Raw genomic sequence first — 16,705 nt, 5'->3', positions numbered from 1 at the left:
TTTTTCTTGGACATCTATTGATTATAGATAAGATAACGCTATTGATTAATTAGTGTGGAATTTTATATCTGTGGTTTGTGTAGAAAAGTAATGAACCTATTGTCAAAGTAAGCAATAATTAGCCACAATTACATTTATTATGCTAGAGTTCCTAGAACACATTAATACTTTTAAGGTTCTAACGTATTGTAGAGTTCCTACTACATTGATTAAGGTTGTCATGTATTGCCAACTACATTGAATAGTGTATTAAAGAGTCTCAAATAACTCTATAAATACTGGGGTGATGTGCTTCTCAAATACATACTGTAGTACAAGAAATACAAAGCATTCTCTGCTTCAAAAATACTCCTTCTGTGATTCTTCTCTACATTATTCTCTCATCATTTTAACTATTATTATTATTTTATCAAAACTGAGTGCAGAAATGAAATGAATGTGGAATGGATGGAATACTCACTGTATGAAATACCTCATGAATCTCAACTTTCTCGATTGCCAGCTTAAGACATATTTTCCACATTGGGATTTTTTTTCTAAATCTAAAGTCGTTTGAAGACAAGTCCTTCCTCTCTCTTTCTTGTCACTTTCTATTGAAGTGGCCTCATTTTATTTATATATTTCTTCTATTTCATCAATTGTGTACTAGAATTTATGCCATTGTTAAATTTTCTAGTATTTTTTTGGGGATGAAGATAATATTATTTTTAGACATCGCACATGCAAATGGGAAACTACAACGTTTTGGTTCCAAATAAAGTTTAAAAATGTCGTTTTAGTTGTATTCAATCTATACAAAATCCTATTTAAATTCTTTTTATATTTTGCATATATATTTGTTATCGTACAAATTTACTTCATTTATATACGAACCGTAACAAGAGCGTGGACAATTGTGCGTAGCTCCAAACAAATTATAGCCGAAGTATTTAATATTGAGTTTATTACAAGATTTAGTAGTAGGAGTAATTTTTATTGTGCAAGTAGTACTATTATCATCGTGAAAGTGCAAATTACATTGTAAATTTGTAATATGACGAGATTAATTGAAATCATTTTACAAAGATCATGACAAAAAAGTGAAAAAAAGAGTAAGTAGAGTAACTATTTTGGGACTAAGTGAGTTTTCGCCATATGCCTCCTTTGGAGGAAGCTTGCAGACACTTCACTTTAGAGAAAACGAAGCCTCGTTTTGGAGGAACTCCGTCAACGAGAGAATGTTCGTATATCTCTTTGCATTCCTGAATCACCTGTTTCACAGAGTAGCCAAAACATCAGATCACTCGAAGCTGAGTTCGCTCAGACTCATGTGAGGACATCTGCACGTACGATCGGGCGTGCAGACCTCTTAAAAGTGTCAATTATCATAAAAATGACATTGAAGTGTCAATCCTAAAAATTGTGTTGGTTATATTGATAGTACGATTTCAGATCTGTCTGCACCGTGCAGACGTGTCTCCTAAAGAAAAGTGTCGATTATACTTAATAGTGTCGACCTCTACATTTCTATATCGGCTGTCACAGTATAGAAGAAGTGAGTTATATCATTGTACCTCTTTAGCATCCTTTCGAGGTATGCCTTCTCTTAAGCTCACCAATTTTTCGACAACTTCCGGCTGCAAAAGTAAAATACAAATGTAGATGTATTGAATTAATAATCAATCCTATTTTGATTTGATTTCAACAAAATAAATGAATGTGGGACTTACAGGGCAGTCTGGTTGGTGGTCGAGAATATTTGTGTATACAAGTGTGAAGGTATCTGGGCTTTCTGCTGAAGCAAGTTCTCTTAATTCAGCAAGTACCTTCACCCTGGTTTCAACTTTCTGCAATTCCACAAGTTATCTTACAATTGTAAGGTTGAAATCAGTATAAAAATCCAGCATCCAAAACGTTCATAAGTAACAAGACCCGAAAGCAAGAACGTTCAACATATGGTGAGGCCTGTTTTACCATCATGGTACAAAAAGAGAGAGTTGCTTAGTAAAATAGTGCTTACAGTGTTGGTCATATACTCCAAGAAGAATTCCATGATGACATCTTCATCGAGCTTCATCCGTTCAACTGTATCTTCTTTGATATAGTTTTTCTACAGAGAAGAATCAAGGGAATTGGCATGTTCACAGATTGTTGAAAGTTAATTGGTAAATGATTGGAACCTGTATGAGCAGACGGTCAGCATAGACGATGACAGTCTCTTCAAGGCAGGCCTCAAGAAATCGCCTAAATGATCTTTCTTCAATATACCTTTTATGTGATCACAAAGGGATAATGAATAAACCGAATCATCCAGGAACAGATAAGTCGACTACCTGAACCAAGTAAATAACTCACGTCTTGACATCGGAGAAGTAATCACGAAATGTAGCAATTAGGTATTCGGTTACCTGTCCCTCCATCCAATCTGTAAATGAAAAAAGACACTATCTGAATAAGTGCAATTGTTACAAATTTAGCCTGTTAAGATTGTGCTTTAACTAACATCCTGTGAAATTACTTTTCCACATATAGTGAATCCATACTCCTTCTGGATCACTTGGAGAAGACCATTGGCACGATACAGTTCACAATGAAAATATTATCCTTTCTTGAAGTAAATACTTTAAGTGGTCGAAACTATAATCATAAGGAAGTTACTCCATTCTTGAAGCAGGTTCTCTTCGGTCGAGTTTATCTGATTAAGGTGTGTTGTTTTCAAAATTATCCTTTTCTAAGTGTGCAAGTTGAAATATCAGCATAAGAACAAAAGGAGCCAAAATGTACCATGTGCAAACAGATAATCCACTGACTTCATATGAGGCATACCTTTCTGATACAACTTTACAAGTAGCTCCTGAACTCCCGGATCTTCAAAAATGACAGTAACCGTTTGGCGTACAGCTTCCTAGTTATTATACATTATACCACTTTACGATCATAAAAAAAGATATGGCATACTTATTACTCATGCAGACAATATTTGTCCAATGGAAGGGAGTTCTGAGAAGAGAAGTAAGGCCAGAAAAATATTGATGCTAGACAGATGATAAAAATACCATAAAGTAGTCTTTCACTCAGAAGATTAAAATTACTATCGCACCTTTGCAACCAAGAGGAAGCCTTTGCTAGATTCATCAAAACTTATCTGTACACATGACAAAGAATCAGCTCAAAGAATCATCAAGACTTGTTATCCATTATGGTAAGATCATGTATCAAGAAACCATATTAATGTTTGGTTCTTCTAAGTATATGTCAATATAGAAGTGACTAGAGCTTTGTCAAATCAACAAAAATCAAAGAATATCACTCTATTAGACCATGCCTTCTGCTTTTCTGGTGTTAATATCACGCTTAAAGGAGGGCCCTGCCAAGATCAAATGTAGAGATGAAGGAGCATTGTGCTACTTCCTGATTTTCTTTAAGAGAACAATGCACTCGTTCGATACATCAGAAGTGTAGAATGAACTATGACAGTTGAATGAAAAGAACAATAAATTTGAAAGTAATGCTATGGAAATATTTCCTAGGTTTAGTACTCAATGTAAAAGAATTGTGGAGTAAACCTCACCGCACAATACTAGAAAGGCATAAAGTGTTTCCTATCGAACATGGAAAAATAGAAGCTGAAGAATGTTGTAGAGAAGAAAACTAGCATATTGTATTGTTTCTCTAATTCATTTAATTAGACTTAATTGCTAGATAATGTGATAAGTAAACCAGTCTAGTTATCTTGACTAAGACGTTTATGAGTTAAATAAAAATAAAAAGTACAGAACGAGCGACTTATTAGTAAATTATCTCATACTAGACTAAGGTGGCCCATAAGCCTTAACTAAGTGGATGTAGCACAAGTTCAAAGGATAAAGTTCATCCACCTAAGTGTGATTACGAATTTAGAAGGTTTGACTTTCACATTTAGGACTAAAGGATAAGTTATAGGTGGCATAGATAGTAAACTTTGAATTTTGCTGAAACTCTGTACTGAGGTAAAAGTTCCCTATCACATATTTACCTGCTCGGCATAATTCTCTGGCAGAGCCTCAAGTGTGGTAGTACTTAGCTCCGAGGCAAGATCATAGCAGCGGAGATTGTTATTTATCTGTCATAAAATGATAGGAATGAGAAGCTCGGATAAGTGTTTGATGTCACTATCACATATTATGTGTTTGCATAATTCACATACCATGGCACACAAAACTTCTAGACCAACTTCAGAAGGAGGTTGTTCTAAGCTCTTCATTTCAGCTGCTTGAAAATCAATCATTACCTGCAAGGAGAAGAAAAGCAAAACCGTTGGCAATTACCATTGAGTTGATGTTCAGAAGTACCTCTTCATACACCCGTTTATAATAGTAATGGATAATACAATTGCCCTTAGCTTAGATAATATAATTGGAATATATCAGGAAAACCAATGTTGTAAAATAAGGCTCTTTGGTATACATGTATTCAGATCTGAAAAGACAGTATACTGCACATTTCAAAAGATCTCTTTCTCTTTCTTAATGAATCATATTTTTTTCAAAGGGATAATAGCTTCTCTATGTAGTAACATAAGCAAATATAACAGGTGCATAAATTGGAGATGATCAAAAACAGATTTTCATTCTAAACAGTCATAGTTAATGGAATCAGTAAAGCCAGTGTGACAAAATAACAGCTTTGTCAAGGTTCGTAAGCTACTCAAGTTGAACCTACCTGGATGATGGATAGAGCAATTCTGTATAGCATGAGGGTAGTGCTATTTTCTCGTACTATCTGTACTTGTTCTCCAAGGATACGAAACAAATCCACTGCAGCTGGGGTGTACAACTTTCCACTCTCTGTTTTCTTTGGTGCCTGTACTTTGTCCGCCTCTAATATGTTCATATACCATTTCTACAAAACGCAAGAAGCCTTTAGCTTGGCCAGATAATGGCGATCTGATATGAAAGAAAGCATCAGAAATGCTCTCTCAGTTACCTGTGTTGTGGCTTGCATTCGTTCTACATAAGCATTCATAAGTGGGTCCATTGCACCACTCTCAGAACAAACTTGGGCAAAAGTCTCATCAACACCAAGTTCAACTAGATTATTTTGGTAACGAAGTATCCAGCCAGTTACCTGAAGCAAGTATGCGTTCAAAGTAGAGAACAGATAATAAAATAATCGATATTTTATATTATCGTTTTAAGTTTTGCACCAAAATCTGTAGGTTCAGATGAATGTACCTTTAATATTTCTATATTTGTCAGATCATTGGCCCTGTCACTGAGTAACCTCAGCCACTGGACAAACCTCTCAGTATAAAGATTTACAGCGAGCTGGAAGATTTCAAATCTGAAGGAACAAAAATTTCAATAACCAAGCTACTTTTTTCATCGAGAAGAAACAAAAAAATAGCCAAATAGGCCTCTTCAAGGGGGTGACTAAACAATCCCAATGAACAAAGTCATGTTTGCAAATAAAAATAGCAAACCTGGGAGGAAAGCAAGGGGTGGCATGGTCATATATGTCTCCAAGTTCATCGCCAATCTGACAATAACCAGAAAACTCCACAGAATCAGAAATTCTTTAAAACTTTTTGCTCTATAATGTGAATGCCATATGTCCAAAGGAAAAAAAATGTAAGAGACCAAATAGAGAAAAGAAAAATTAGTATTGCAAAGGAATATATATGGCAGGAAGTAAATATATACCGTTTTAGCCTCCTCTATAGCTCCCTTCACATCCTCAAATAAAAGCTGAAACCACATTTCATTGCTAGTTAAATGAGAACTAACATATAAATGTAGACTTATGTATAGAAGCAAGGAAAACATGAACCTCAGAGAGCAATCGCTCGAAACGTGACTCAATAGATGTCCTTACTTCCTCATAGCATTTATCTTTGTAGCCTTTACCTTTAGTGTTCCTATATGCAAGAACATGCAGGTTCCCGTTTTTATTAATAAAGGAAAAACTTAGATTAACAACTTCTGTTGTTTTTATGCATTAACATGAACAATATATCGAGTTCCAAAATAAACTCCTAGGCCAACGCTACATACTCGGTATTTCTTTGAGACTGCATTCCACCATCTCCTTCAGCCTCTGCTGCTTCAGTAGCTATTTCTAGATCCAAGATTTCTTGCATTTCGACAATCCTTTCCATTTTAAGCATTATGAAAAAAAGATGAATTAATATGCAGACGATCCTGGTCAAAAGTTCATGTGGAAATTGTTTCACTCAGATTATACATACCTCAATGCCCGAACTAGTGTTTTAGGGCTGCAAATCAAAATAAACTCCAGTGATAATCAGAAAAAAGATATGCTTGGGAGAGTGGTTAAATTCTAGTCAAAGATCTGGAAAGGAATGCGAAATATTGTGGCATATTTTTTTAAGTATTACTGTAAAAGATGATTGATCAAATAGAACTGTCCTAGCCTAAATTTTCAAACTTATTTTGTATACATTTCAAATTTGACGTATAATTCATCATGTCTTTTGGTAAATGACCACTAAAACGTTTAGGCAAGCCAGCAAGTCATGGCTTTAATTTTTAAAACTGCCATGTCATTTACAATTTGAAGTCTTCCTGAAACAAGTTTTTGCAAACTAGTGAGAGCAGTTCAGTGGAAGTTCGCTGCACTATGTCACCCAGAAATGTAGACACCAAAGAGGCAAGAAAACGGAGTTTCTATAATAGCAAAAGGCAGGCATACCTTTCTTTGGAAAGATTAATGAAGTTCGAAACATGACCCCATAATGTCTTCTCGAATGTCTCCCATGTGCGATCAATATCTTCAAAGTATTCACTGTTGAATTCGGAATAACCATCATAAAGAGGTAAAAGTACACTTTTTTACAAATATGAATAAAATCCTTTATGCATACAAAGAAAAGAATGAGTGGAAGTCTCAACTACATTTCAGATTCTTTTAATGGGATTAGGACTACATGAATTCATTCTATACACGGAGCCTTAACTTTTATCCTTCAGTTATAGTAAGGCCCATTATAGAAACTCACAAACAAACAAAACCTAGAATTGACACCATTCTATGGAGTAAACCATTTACGTTGAAGGTTACAGTCTGGCTTCTAACAAAATATGCAGGTATTGCCAATTAGTCTATTTAATGTTTATATATATACTGATAAAAAAATATGTCCAGTTATGATTAGTTAAAACGCATTCTTTTGCATAAAAACCTTATGATAAAAATTCAAGCACACTTTCTGACCTCAGCCGGCCAACCTCTTCTTCATTTGATGATACAGCTGCCAATGCAAACCTTCGTTTCCCATCCAGTTTAGTTAATCTCTAGAGTTGTGACAAAGCTAGTTCAGTAGCATAATTTTTCATATTTGACTAATTAGAAAAAGTTATAGAAGCACACAGATATATCAACCTCATAGGTGTTGATAAGTTCATTGTCATCATTCAAAGAACTGCGTGCAGCAGCAGCCTCAGTAGAGATGGACATCATGCCTTGCACATCCTGCAAAAGCACAATGAAATAATATGGCATAATATGAGACGTTTTAATTTTAACAGAGACAAATGGAAGCACAAGCTGTGAAAGTGCCAAGAAACAAGTTCCTTACACTTCTAGGTATACTGCAATCATGCAATTGTAAAGATTTAATGTTGTGTTTAGGTGCTGCTCACCTTCAATGTTGTGTTTAGGTTGTTCCTCACATTACTAAGGATCTTTATTTGGTCATGATTTTCTATCAATGTTTGACATTGTTGACATAGCCTGTGATAAAGATGATTTCTCGTCAGCCTTAAAATTCCATAATTCAAGACAAAAAACTGGGGAAAGAGAGAGTTGTAGGGTATGTTAAATCATATTCGTACTTTTCAATATTAGAGAAATTTTCTCTGAGCTGATTTATCGTCGTTTGGGACCAGTTCAGTGATTTTAGACCCGACTGTGCCTGCTCAACCTGAATCAAGCCATTACCAAATAAAGATTAGTACTATATCCAAGAATCACTCAATAATTGATTACAGGACAGTTAAAAGAAAGCTAAAAATGGAAGGATTTAGATTTTAGGTTGGGAATTCAACACACAAGTAAGAATGTTATGGTACATGGTCCATCTATACCTGTTCAGCAACCATTGTACTGAGTTGTGCATCGTTTGCCTGACACCAAACAATGGTAAACAAGTCAACTAAATATACTCACTATAGTAACATCAGCAAGAAACAAAAATAATTCAAGAAGGAACCAAAAATTCCAACACTAAATAAACAGCATCCATCAATATGTCTGACAAAGCTATGAATACAAAACAAGTAATGATCCTTCTACAAACCTTCAATTTATCTCTTCAGCCATTGGTCTTTAAATCTACATTTTAAGAATTACTATTCCTTAACAAACTGATTCCAATTACAACCATGAATTCAGAATTTTCCAAGCAAAATCACTTATTCACATAAGTAATTCATACAAACTCATCAATTACCAGATAATGGACATAAATTTCACTGTACAAAATGCAGAATCCATCAACTAATCATTGAAAACAACCTGTTGACGGGCAATGTAATCAGCTTTAATCGAAGCAATGGACTGCAAGAGCTCCGGCAGCGGCAGAAGCTTCGCCACCTCCCTCACCGACGCCTCCTTCGCCTCCACCCCTAAATCCTCCGCCATCATCTTGTTATCTACGAAAACAATCCCTCAAATCAATCAAATTCCGAGAAAATGTACGGACAATTGGCTGAATTCAGAGAATTCAACTCACATTTCAATCGCGACTCGCTCGTATAGAAACGCAGCGCCCTGTCAAACTATAATCGACGAAAGTTTACGTTTAGGCTTCCAATCCGAGGCGTTACGAACTCAACGGAACAGATTCGATATTATGCCAGTTCATCACCGCCATTGAAGCATATGTCCATGAATTTCAACAATAATTCAGCTGTGTGTGTGTGTTTGAGAGAGAGAGAGAGAGCACGCGAAGAGAATGATCGAACATCATAACTCACAACGATTGACGGTTATAACTGTCCACCGATTTATTCGCTTTATTTTTATTTAGATCAAAATATATTTCACCAAAATTATGGAGTAAAAAAAATCATTTCAAATACTAAACGGGCCGATAACTCGGGCCGAGTCGCTATGCCCAAAAACAATTCGGGTTGGGCTCACCCGATTGTTGGGCCTCTAGTTGGGCGGTGCTAACTTGTGTTTAATATGTTATAACTTTTAATGGAGTAATTTCATTTGCATTAATGAAATGTCTCTAATTTTATTTTTTTAACAAGATATGAATCCAACAAAATAAGCTTACCTTATGAAAATGGCTATTGGTCTTTAAAATTACAAACTAGGTTAAATTTTGGTTTACCCACGTACTCAAATTAGGATAAAAAATCATGTATTCTGACGATATAGGCAATCTTCCACATTTTAGGATTCCGCACATTGGTTGGCGGCGGCATAGTCATTGTCGTTGTTGGTGGAAATACGATCGGTGGTGGATGTAGGAATGTGCGAAGTGAGAAGAGAGAGATCAATGAGAGAAAAAAAATATTTATATACATACAATTGTCAATGTCATTGACACGTAAGCGTCGCATCAATTCGACTTGGTAGAATTCACAATTTAAATTCATGAAAAATATCTAAATATATCTACGGTTTATAATTTAACGGCCAATAGCCTTCATACACATTATCAAATTCAAACCCTGTAATAGCTATATTGCACATTCACGTCTTTTCAATTTTCATGAAAAATTATTTTAGAGCACATTCATGTCTTTTCAATTTTCATGAACAATGATTTTAGAGATTTTTAAAGTATTCAAATTGGGTAAGAAAATTTAGCAATTAGTTACGTACTAGTAATAACAATATAATAATAGTAGTAACTTAGTATTATTATTTTGGGAGGGCAAATTAATTGGTGCGACACCAATAGAGCTGGCACCTTATTGAGAAAGGTAGCATATGATATATGTCCCACTTTATGATACTTTGACCAAATCACACCACACATAACTTTATTTTTATACAATTCGATACTTGTATAGTTTAAGAGTACTAGTCGATTATTAGAGATATTAAATTTTATAAATAATTTATGGAGAATAAGCACTAATTTTATGATGCAACGTTTCACAATGGTGGATTGTACGAAACCATACAAATTGCAAAAATATAGTCCGTTGATAGTGATTCCCAAACAATGATAGCTAGAACATATACTTTGGAATCTTCTCTTTTCTTAAGTCATTAATATAAATATTTCCAATACGATCAACATACAACAATAAAGGCAGCAATTTGCATCTTACAATGATCACTCTTTTTATTTAAAAACTAACAAATCGCTAACTTTTTGTAGTTAGTGCAAATTTGCTACTGTTTATATTTCATTCGTACTAAGTTTTAATTAATTAGTTGAGTCGTACTTATTTTTTGAAAAAAAAAAGACAAAACATTTCAATCACTTTTATTTTATTCAATCACTTACTTTACTCTTTATTTATCTTTCCTATTTTATTTTCTTCTCCTATTTTTAAACACAATTTTTTAGTCTTCATGCCTAAAAGATTTGACTCGACATAGTTCAGACTAAAGGAGTATTAGTATAATACTATTATATTAAGATATATATGGATAAAATCATTTATGAACAGGTGACAGGCATTAATATTTCAATGCCACTATTTTTTTATAATAAGAACTACATTATTTTGGTCAAGCAATATTCAAAGAAAACGTAATGGCCTTGAATAAAGTTTTATATTGTCCTATTATTTAGAGATCCAGTTCAACTTTATAAGATTTCTAATATATTTAAATGATTGATTAATCATCGATCATGGTGGTGATGGTGGTGGTGGTCCAAAAATTTAATTTGGAATCATCAAGATTTTGTGTTTGTATTTTATTCTAAAAGCATGATTTTAGATTGTTATATACAAAAGGTGTATTAATAACACTAAACTCATAATTGTCACAAAAATGGAAACCATTGCTTTTTTTTACGCGAGAAATAATTTCTATATTAATGGGGTTTCTTTAGAATAAAGACAGTTATTCTACCACTAATAAAAAGCAATCATTTTGCATCACATATAAAGAATTATAGCCTTTTAATTTAGGTTATAAACAAGTCATGTTAAGTCGAATATTTTGAGTACTTAATTTCTTAATTTTTTCTTCATTCTATTTTTGATCTACATGCCTCTAATTGTCTAATCATGTTGAAATTGTCAATCTTGAAAATTGAAATTCTATCTACATATATACAAACTTTCTTTATTTGACTAGCTCTATCCTGATTTGTAATCAGTTGGGTGGTTTATATATATAACAACATTCTAATGAAATTTTTTATAGTTACGTTGTAATCTAACTTAAATCGTGCATGCTCCACTTAGCAAAAAATTCCACAAAAATAACGAATTCGAAATATTTAGCTGATTTTAAAGAGTGGAAAATTTATGCACCTCACTCGCCGCCATTGATAACCTACTACATTTATTTAATTATTTGAAGATTAAAAACAAAAATTAAAGTATAAATTGTGTATATATTAAGTACATATATTTAATGCAAGTGTATTGAATCATCAAAACTCAGAAGTCAATGAAGTAGATACTTATTTGATTTTTTGCGTGTGGGACATAGAAATGTTGCTCCCAATTTTTTTAGTCAATTATTGACGCAAGAATAATATATAGTACTAGTAAATAATAAATGACGATACTTTGTTGCTTTCTTACTTTGACCTCCTGGAATTGGACTGTGTTTATACATGTTTCCCACAACAGAACCATAATTTAACTAGTACTTTTTGGTGGGTACATAATAGATTTATATACGTTACATATTTTAAAGCCTTATCTTTATATTCACTGAGATATGGAGTATATTATAATTTAATAATAGTACTTAATTATGAAAGTAAAAGTTAAAAAGTAAAATGATTTTATATATAGATTCTTGTTAAGCATATCGAACATCACCTTAATTTACTCAAATGCGAGTCAATTTTCAATAATTTAATTATTTCATACTAGAGGAGATTGAGCTAAAAGGGAATGTAATCTAAGAATGAAAACACATTGATGGGTTTTGTAATCATTTAACCGAGTAAAAATTCCATTATTCTTTCATACCAAGTTGACATAGTGATTTAGTGTACCTCACCAATAATTTCTTGACAAATCAAAATACTTAAGCTCCTTATGCCACGTCAATTAAACACCAATTCAATAAAACTAATTGCACAAAATAGACCTCTACTAATTTCGGAAAGTAGCAAAGAATATGGATTACATATTTACATTCATATAATAAGCGTGCAATATACTATTTCTACAATATATATTTATAGACTTCCTTAATATTATACTACTATATATCACATAAAAAATAATCATATTACAACACTACTCTTTGACAATACCATTTTAAAATTGTATTAGTGAGACTTTTTTTTCTTATTTTATATTTATATATATATATATACAAAAATAATTTACAAATACAAATTATGACGATAACTTAAGAGTGTGATAACAAAATATTATAATTATAATTTTTATTTGTATAAAGTTTTCGTATATATATAAATATAAAATAAAAAAAGTTCTCACCAATAAAACCTCAAACTAGTACTATCAAATAATAATTTTTTTTCTTGACATGAAATGTACAGTAATATGATTACTTTTTTTTTATATTAAAATATTACTCCTATTATGTTAAGAGGACAATATACATGTATATATATATGTACTAGTAGTATATTACACGCCTACTCTATGATGGCAATTTTCAAAGTTAATAATAGTAATATAATTCTACTTTCCAAAATTAGTGGATGTTTATTTTGTGTAATTAATTTAATTGAATTAGTGTGTAATTGATGTGGTATGAGGGATTATTTATTTTCATTTATTAAAAAATTATTGGCTATTGGCGTATAAAAGGATCATGAAATTTTTACACTACGTAACCATTCTCAATTTTCAAGCATTGAAAATAAATACTTCCAATATAATTTCATGTATAGTTTAGAATCTTGGTAACGATAAAGAGAATCTCTTATCCCGATTCTCTTATACAGAATCAGTCATATCTAGAAGAGAAAAGATAAAAACCAATTTATTACAATCTTATCCAAAAAATCTTGAATAACAAAAATATCCAAAATCAAAACCAAATAATCTAATCCGCTACGTGGCAATAATCTAGCGGCTCATTGACTTTGAATAAAATAGGCAGTTCATTTTTCCCGGCAAATGCTCACCTGCACACGTGTCTTCACCCTATTGGCGGACACATGCCGGCACGCGTATGTATGCGTGTGATTAGCGCTGTTACAAAATTAACCGTTTTTGAAATCTCAGTCACAAATAATTAAAAAATATATTTAAAATTAATTTTGAATGAGAAAAGGAGAAACTATAGCAAGATCAAAAGCTGATTCTTGGTGTATTATGATTGATTCTTTCATTATTATTTAAATTATTTTTATCCCATATTTTCAACGTTTTCATCTCTATAAATGCAGACTCTTCTCTTCTCTCCCTTCATATTGCAGAAGTTGAAACATTTCCAAGACTTGTTTTTTATTTTATTTTCGAGGGTTTAATATATTTTCTTAATTGGTAAGTAATTAGTTTGTGCGATTTTCATTGAATTCGTTGATTTTCTGTGTATCAATTGAAAATGGTGGGAGCTAACTTGAGCTGAATTTGCAGAAGTTGAAGCATTTTTGGAGGATTAACATGTGAGTATGGAAATTCCTTAATTTGAATTGAATTTATGGATTCTTTTGATTGAGCAATTTCGATTCTCTGATTTTGTTTTGGAAATGTTGGGAGCTGAATTGACCAATGAATCTTGTTGTTTGTGAAGAAAAGAGATGGCGGTGAAGACGAATGGATTTGTGGAGGGAATTTGGCCGGAGGGATTGAGGAAGCTTTTGATGTCTCTTGCTTCGAATTGGGGCGAAGTGTTTGATGTTGAGGGTTTGAAGGTGGTTCATTTGAGTGGTGCGATGACTAATGTGGTGTATAGACTTAGTTGGCCTATTAAGAAGGTTGATGGAGATGATTGTGGCGGTGGAGTGAGGACGGTGTTGGTTCGGGTTTATGGGGATGGGCTCGATCTGTTTTTTAACCGGGAGGAGGAGATTAGGACGTTCGAGTGCTTGTCGGAGCATGGCTACGGGCCTAGGCTCTTGGGGCATTTCAAAGTGGGAAGAGTTGAGGAGTTCATCTATGCAAGGGTATGTAGTTGTTTCACATTTTTGGATGTGGTGATTTCTTGTTTATTTATATTTTGAGTGATTCTTGAGGTTGAAGTGTTTTTGCTTTCAATTTTGGGCTTTTCATTGGATTATTCTTGATGTTGATTCTTTTTCATGTGAAGCTTCTCATTGACATGATTCTTGATCTTGATTTGATGACTTTTATTTTTGTTCCATTTTTAGCTTTCAATTTTGAGATTCCCATTGGAGTGATTCATCATGTTGATTCTTCTGTTGGTTGTGGTCTGATTGTTGATCTAAATTGTTGATCTTGTTCGTGTTTTCGCCTTCGATTTGAGCTTCAAATGATGTTGATTCTTGTTCGTGTTTGTGCCTTCAACATTTGAGCTTCTCATTGAAGAAATTTCTGATCTTGATTTTCTTCATTTCTTTAGCTTTTTGTTAAAATGTTGAATGAGTAGAGTTTTGAAAGTGATTCTTGCTTATAATTTGATCTTTCCTCAGAAGTAATGATACTACAAAATTTGAAGGTTAATTCAAGAAGAAAACTAAGATTAAAATCAACAATTAATCATCTTTAGATTTCTGCAATTTCTTGAATACCATTTTCCCTCTTGTTGAAAATCTGTTCACTTGTCCAGACTCTATCATCCGCTGATCTCCGCGACCCCGAGACGTCCGCCCTCATAGCAGCGAAGATGAGGGATTTCCACGAGCTCGAAATGCCACCTCCAAAAGAGCCACTCCTATGGAACAGACTGAGGTACCAACAATCTGTTACCACTCACCAATATGTAAAGTAAACCTCATGAGACCTGTTATGATTGCTCGTTTTCGCCTCGTGCAGAAACTGGCTCTCCGAGGCCAAGAGCCTGTGCTCCCCTGGTGACGCCAACGATTACAAACTACACATCTTGGAGCAAGAAATCATCCTGCTAGAGGAGGCCATATCAATGGATCACCAAGAAATCGGCTTCTGCCACAACGATATGCAGTACGGGAACATCATGATCGATGACAACGACTCAACCATAACTATAATCGTACGTCTCCCTTCGAAGTTTCTGAGCTTCAATGAGCAGTAGCATTTATTTATTTTTGTAACTTTTTGTGGAAATTTATTTGCAGGATTATGAATATGCAAGCTATAATCCTATTGCATATGACATTGCTAATCATTTTTGTGAAATGGCTGCAAATTATCACACTGATACACCTCACATATTGGACTACACTAATTATCCAGGTTAGTTAGTGTGTGTTTGTGTGTGAATCAAGATCCATTTTTTAAAAAGTTTGTATATTCATCTTTTCTATTTAATTTGTTGAAAAGGTGAAGAAGAGAGGAAGAGATTCATAAGGAAATATCTGAGCTCTTCAGGTTGGTTTTCTTCATTTATTTTTATTCTTTTCAAATTTATAAACCAGGACTCGAACTTGAAACCTCTCGATGTTGCATACGATGGCTGTCCAATCACACGTGTATGGTGGAATTATTCATCGGGTGTAACATATACGAATGGTAGAAGAGATTACAACTTAAAACCTCTCGATGTTGTATTTGATGGGTGCCCAATCACACGGTGGAACATCTAACGAACGGTCGAAAAAAATAAAAAAGTAGAATACTTAACAAACCATTAGAAGTAGGCAATATTTTCAAATATGTAGCAAGAATCGAACTTTTAACATCTTGATGGTGCATTCGATCGTTGTCCAATCACACGTGTATGGTGGAATTATTCATCGAGTGTAGCATCTACGAACGGTCGAAGAAAAACATCAAAAAAGTAGATTACTCAATAAACCAATAGAAGAGAAGTAGGTATAAGTCATTGTTGATATATCTTTTTCACATTAGAAAAATGTCAAATCTTGATCCAATGTCTGTCTATTCTCCCAATTCATACATCTATGTCAAACGTGACATAAATATCAAAGACTATTTCTTTCATTTTTTTAAAACATCTTCATCCTTATCTACTTTCATTTATTTATTTCGAAATTTTCATTGAATTTTCACAGGAAAAGAAGCAAGTGAGACATCAGTAGATCAGCTAGCAGATGATGTGGAGAGATACGCTCTAGCAAACCACCTCTTCTGGGGGCTGTGGGGGCTGATCTCGGTACATACTCGCTTTTCGTGTTGATTTTTCGACAGGATTTATAGCATGATTTAATACTAAACTAATAAAAAAAATTTCATTAAAAATGCAGGCATATGTGAGCCACATTGAGTTTGATTACAAGGAGTATGCAAGGCAGAGGTTTGAACAGTACTGGTTGAGAAAGCCGGAAATCTTGAAAGGCGGAGGCGGGGACGAGACGCCTGTGAACTCGGCTAGAGATGTGTAGGGAAGAGCCAAGAAAGTGTTCATTCTTGAACCCCTTCTTTTTCATAAAAATTATGTATTGTATAGTGATACTATAATTTAAGTGTTCAATCTATACATATTGTGTTTAGTAGTTTTGATAATGAATTGGACTTCACTCACACAC

At 33.6% G+C, this 16,705-nt stretch overlaps 2 protein-coding genes across 3 annotated transcripts; one reads left to right on the top strand and one right to left on the bottom strand.

Annotated features, from left to right (window-relative positions):
• Positions 1-952: 952 nt before the first annotated feature.
• Positions 953-8,959, bottom strand: LOC125206838 (exocyst complex component SEC6-like). Its single transcript, XM_048106061.2, has 26 exons — positions 8,711-8,959; positions 8,494-8,630; positions 8,064-8,102; positions 7,812-7,900; positions 7,620-7,710; positions 7,360-7,449; positions 7,192-7,271; positions 6,670-6,762; positions 6,206-6,232; positions 6,012-6,107; positions 5,788-5,875; positions 5,661-5,705; positions 5,441-5,496; positions 5,193-5,301; positions 4,945-5,085; positions 4,681-4,860; positions 4,166-4,249; positions 3,995-4,081; positions 3,080-3,124; positions 2,806-2,884; positions 2,335-2,404; positions 2,160-2,247; positions 2,000-2,089; positions 1,710-1,826; positions 1,554-1,616; positions 953-1,250 (listed from the first exon to the last, which is right to left on the bottom strand). Exons 2-26 carry the CDS (start codon positions 8,620-8,622, stop codon positions 1,116-1,118), a joined length of 2,211 nt encoding a protein of 736 aa, XP_047962018.1. The 5' UTR covers positions 8,623-8,630; positions 8,711-8,959; the 3' UTR covers positions 953-1,115.
• Positions 8,960-13,381: 4,422 nt separating this feature from the next.
• On the top strand, positions 13,382-16,682 carry CK1 (choline kinase 1). 2 transcript variants are annotated; one of them, XM_048121837.2, is made up of 9 exons: positions 13,382-13,601; positions 13,695-13,723; positions 13,857-14,224; positions 14,848-14,969; positions 15,054-15,249; positions 15,335-15,452; positions 15,540-15,587; positions 16,232-16,332; positions 16,424-16,682. In XM_048121837.2, exons 3-9 carry the CDS (start codon positions 13,859-13,861, stop codon positions 16,559-16,561), a joined length of 1,089 nt encoding a protein of 362 aa, XP_047977794.2. In that variant the 5' UTR covers positions 13,382-13,601; positions 13,695-13,723; positions 13,857-13,858; the 3' UTR covers positions 16,562-16,682. The 2 variants fall into 2 exon arrangements, with proteins under 2 accessions (XP_047977794.2, XP_047977787.2); XM_048121830.2 differs by having other exon boundaries at positions 13,852-14,224.
• Positions 16,683-16,705: the final 23 nt, after the last annotated feature.

The sequence above is a fragment of the Salvia hispanica genome, chromosome 2 (genome assembly GCF_029641045.1).
Source record: "Salvia hispanica isolate PSC_SH4W2 chromosome 2, Shi_PSC_v1, whole genome shotgun sequence".
NCBI classification, from domain to species: domain Eukaryota; kingdom Viridiplantae; phylum Streptophyta; class Magnoliopsida; order Lamiales; family Lamiaceae; genus Salvia; species Salvia hispanica.
This window is presented reverse-complemented; position numbering and strand designations above follow the sequence as displayed.

Excerpts from the sequence above, each read along its gene's own strand:
- LOC125206838 (XM_048106061.2), bottom strand. The coding sequence starts at position 8,622 with ATGATGGCGGAGGATTTAGGGGTGGAGGCGAAGGAGGCGTCGGTGAGG. Across the intron at positions 7,901-8,063 it reads GTACAATGGTTGCTGAACAG|GTTGAGCAGGCACAGTCGGG; the intron begins GTATAGATGGAC and ends GGCTTGATTCAG. Across the intron at positions 3,125-3,994 it reads CAGAGAATTATGCCGAGCAG|ATAAGTTTTGATGAATCTAG; the intron begins GTAAATATGTGA and ends TCATGTGTACAG.
- CK1 (XM_048121837.2), top strand. The coding sequence starts at position 13,859 with ATGGCGGTGAAGACGAATGGATTTGTGGAGGGAATTTGGCCGGAGGGA. Across the intron at positions 14,225-14,847 it reads AGGAGTTCATCTATGCAAGG|ACTCTATCATCCGCTGATCT; the intron begins GTATGTAGTTGT and ends TCACTTGTCCAG. Across the intron at positions 15,588-16,231 it reads GAAATATCTGAGCTCTTCAG|GAAAAGAAGCAAGTGAGACA; the intron begins GTTGGTTTTCTT and ends GAATTTTCACAG.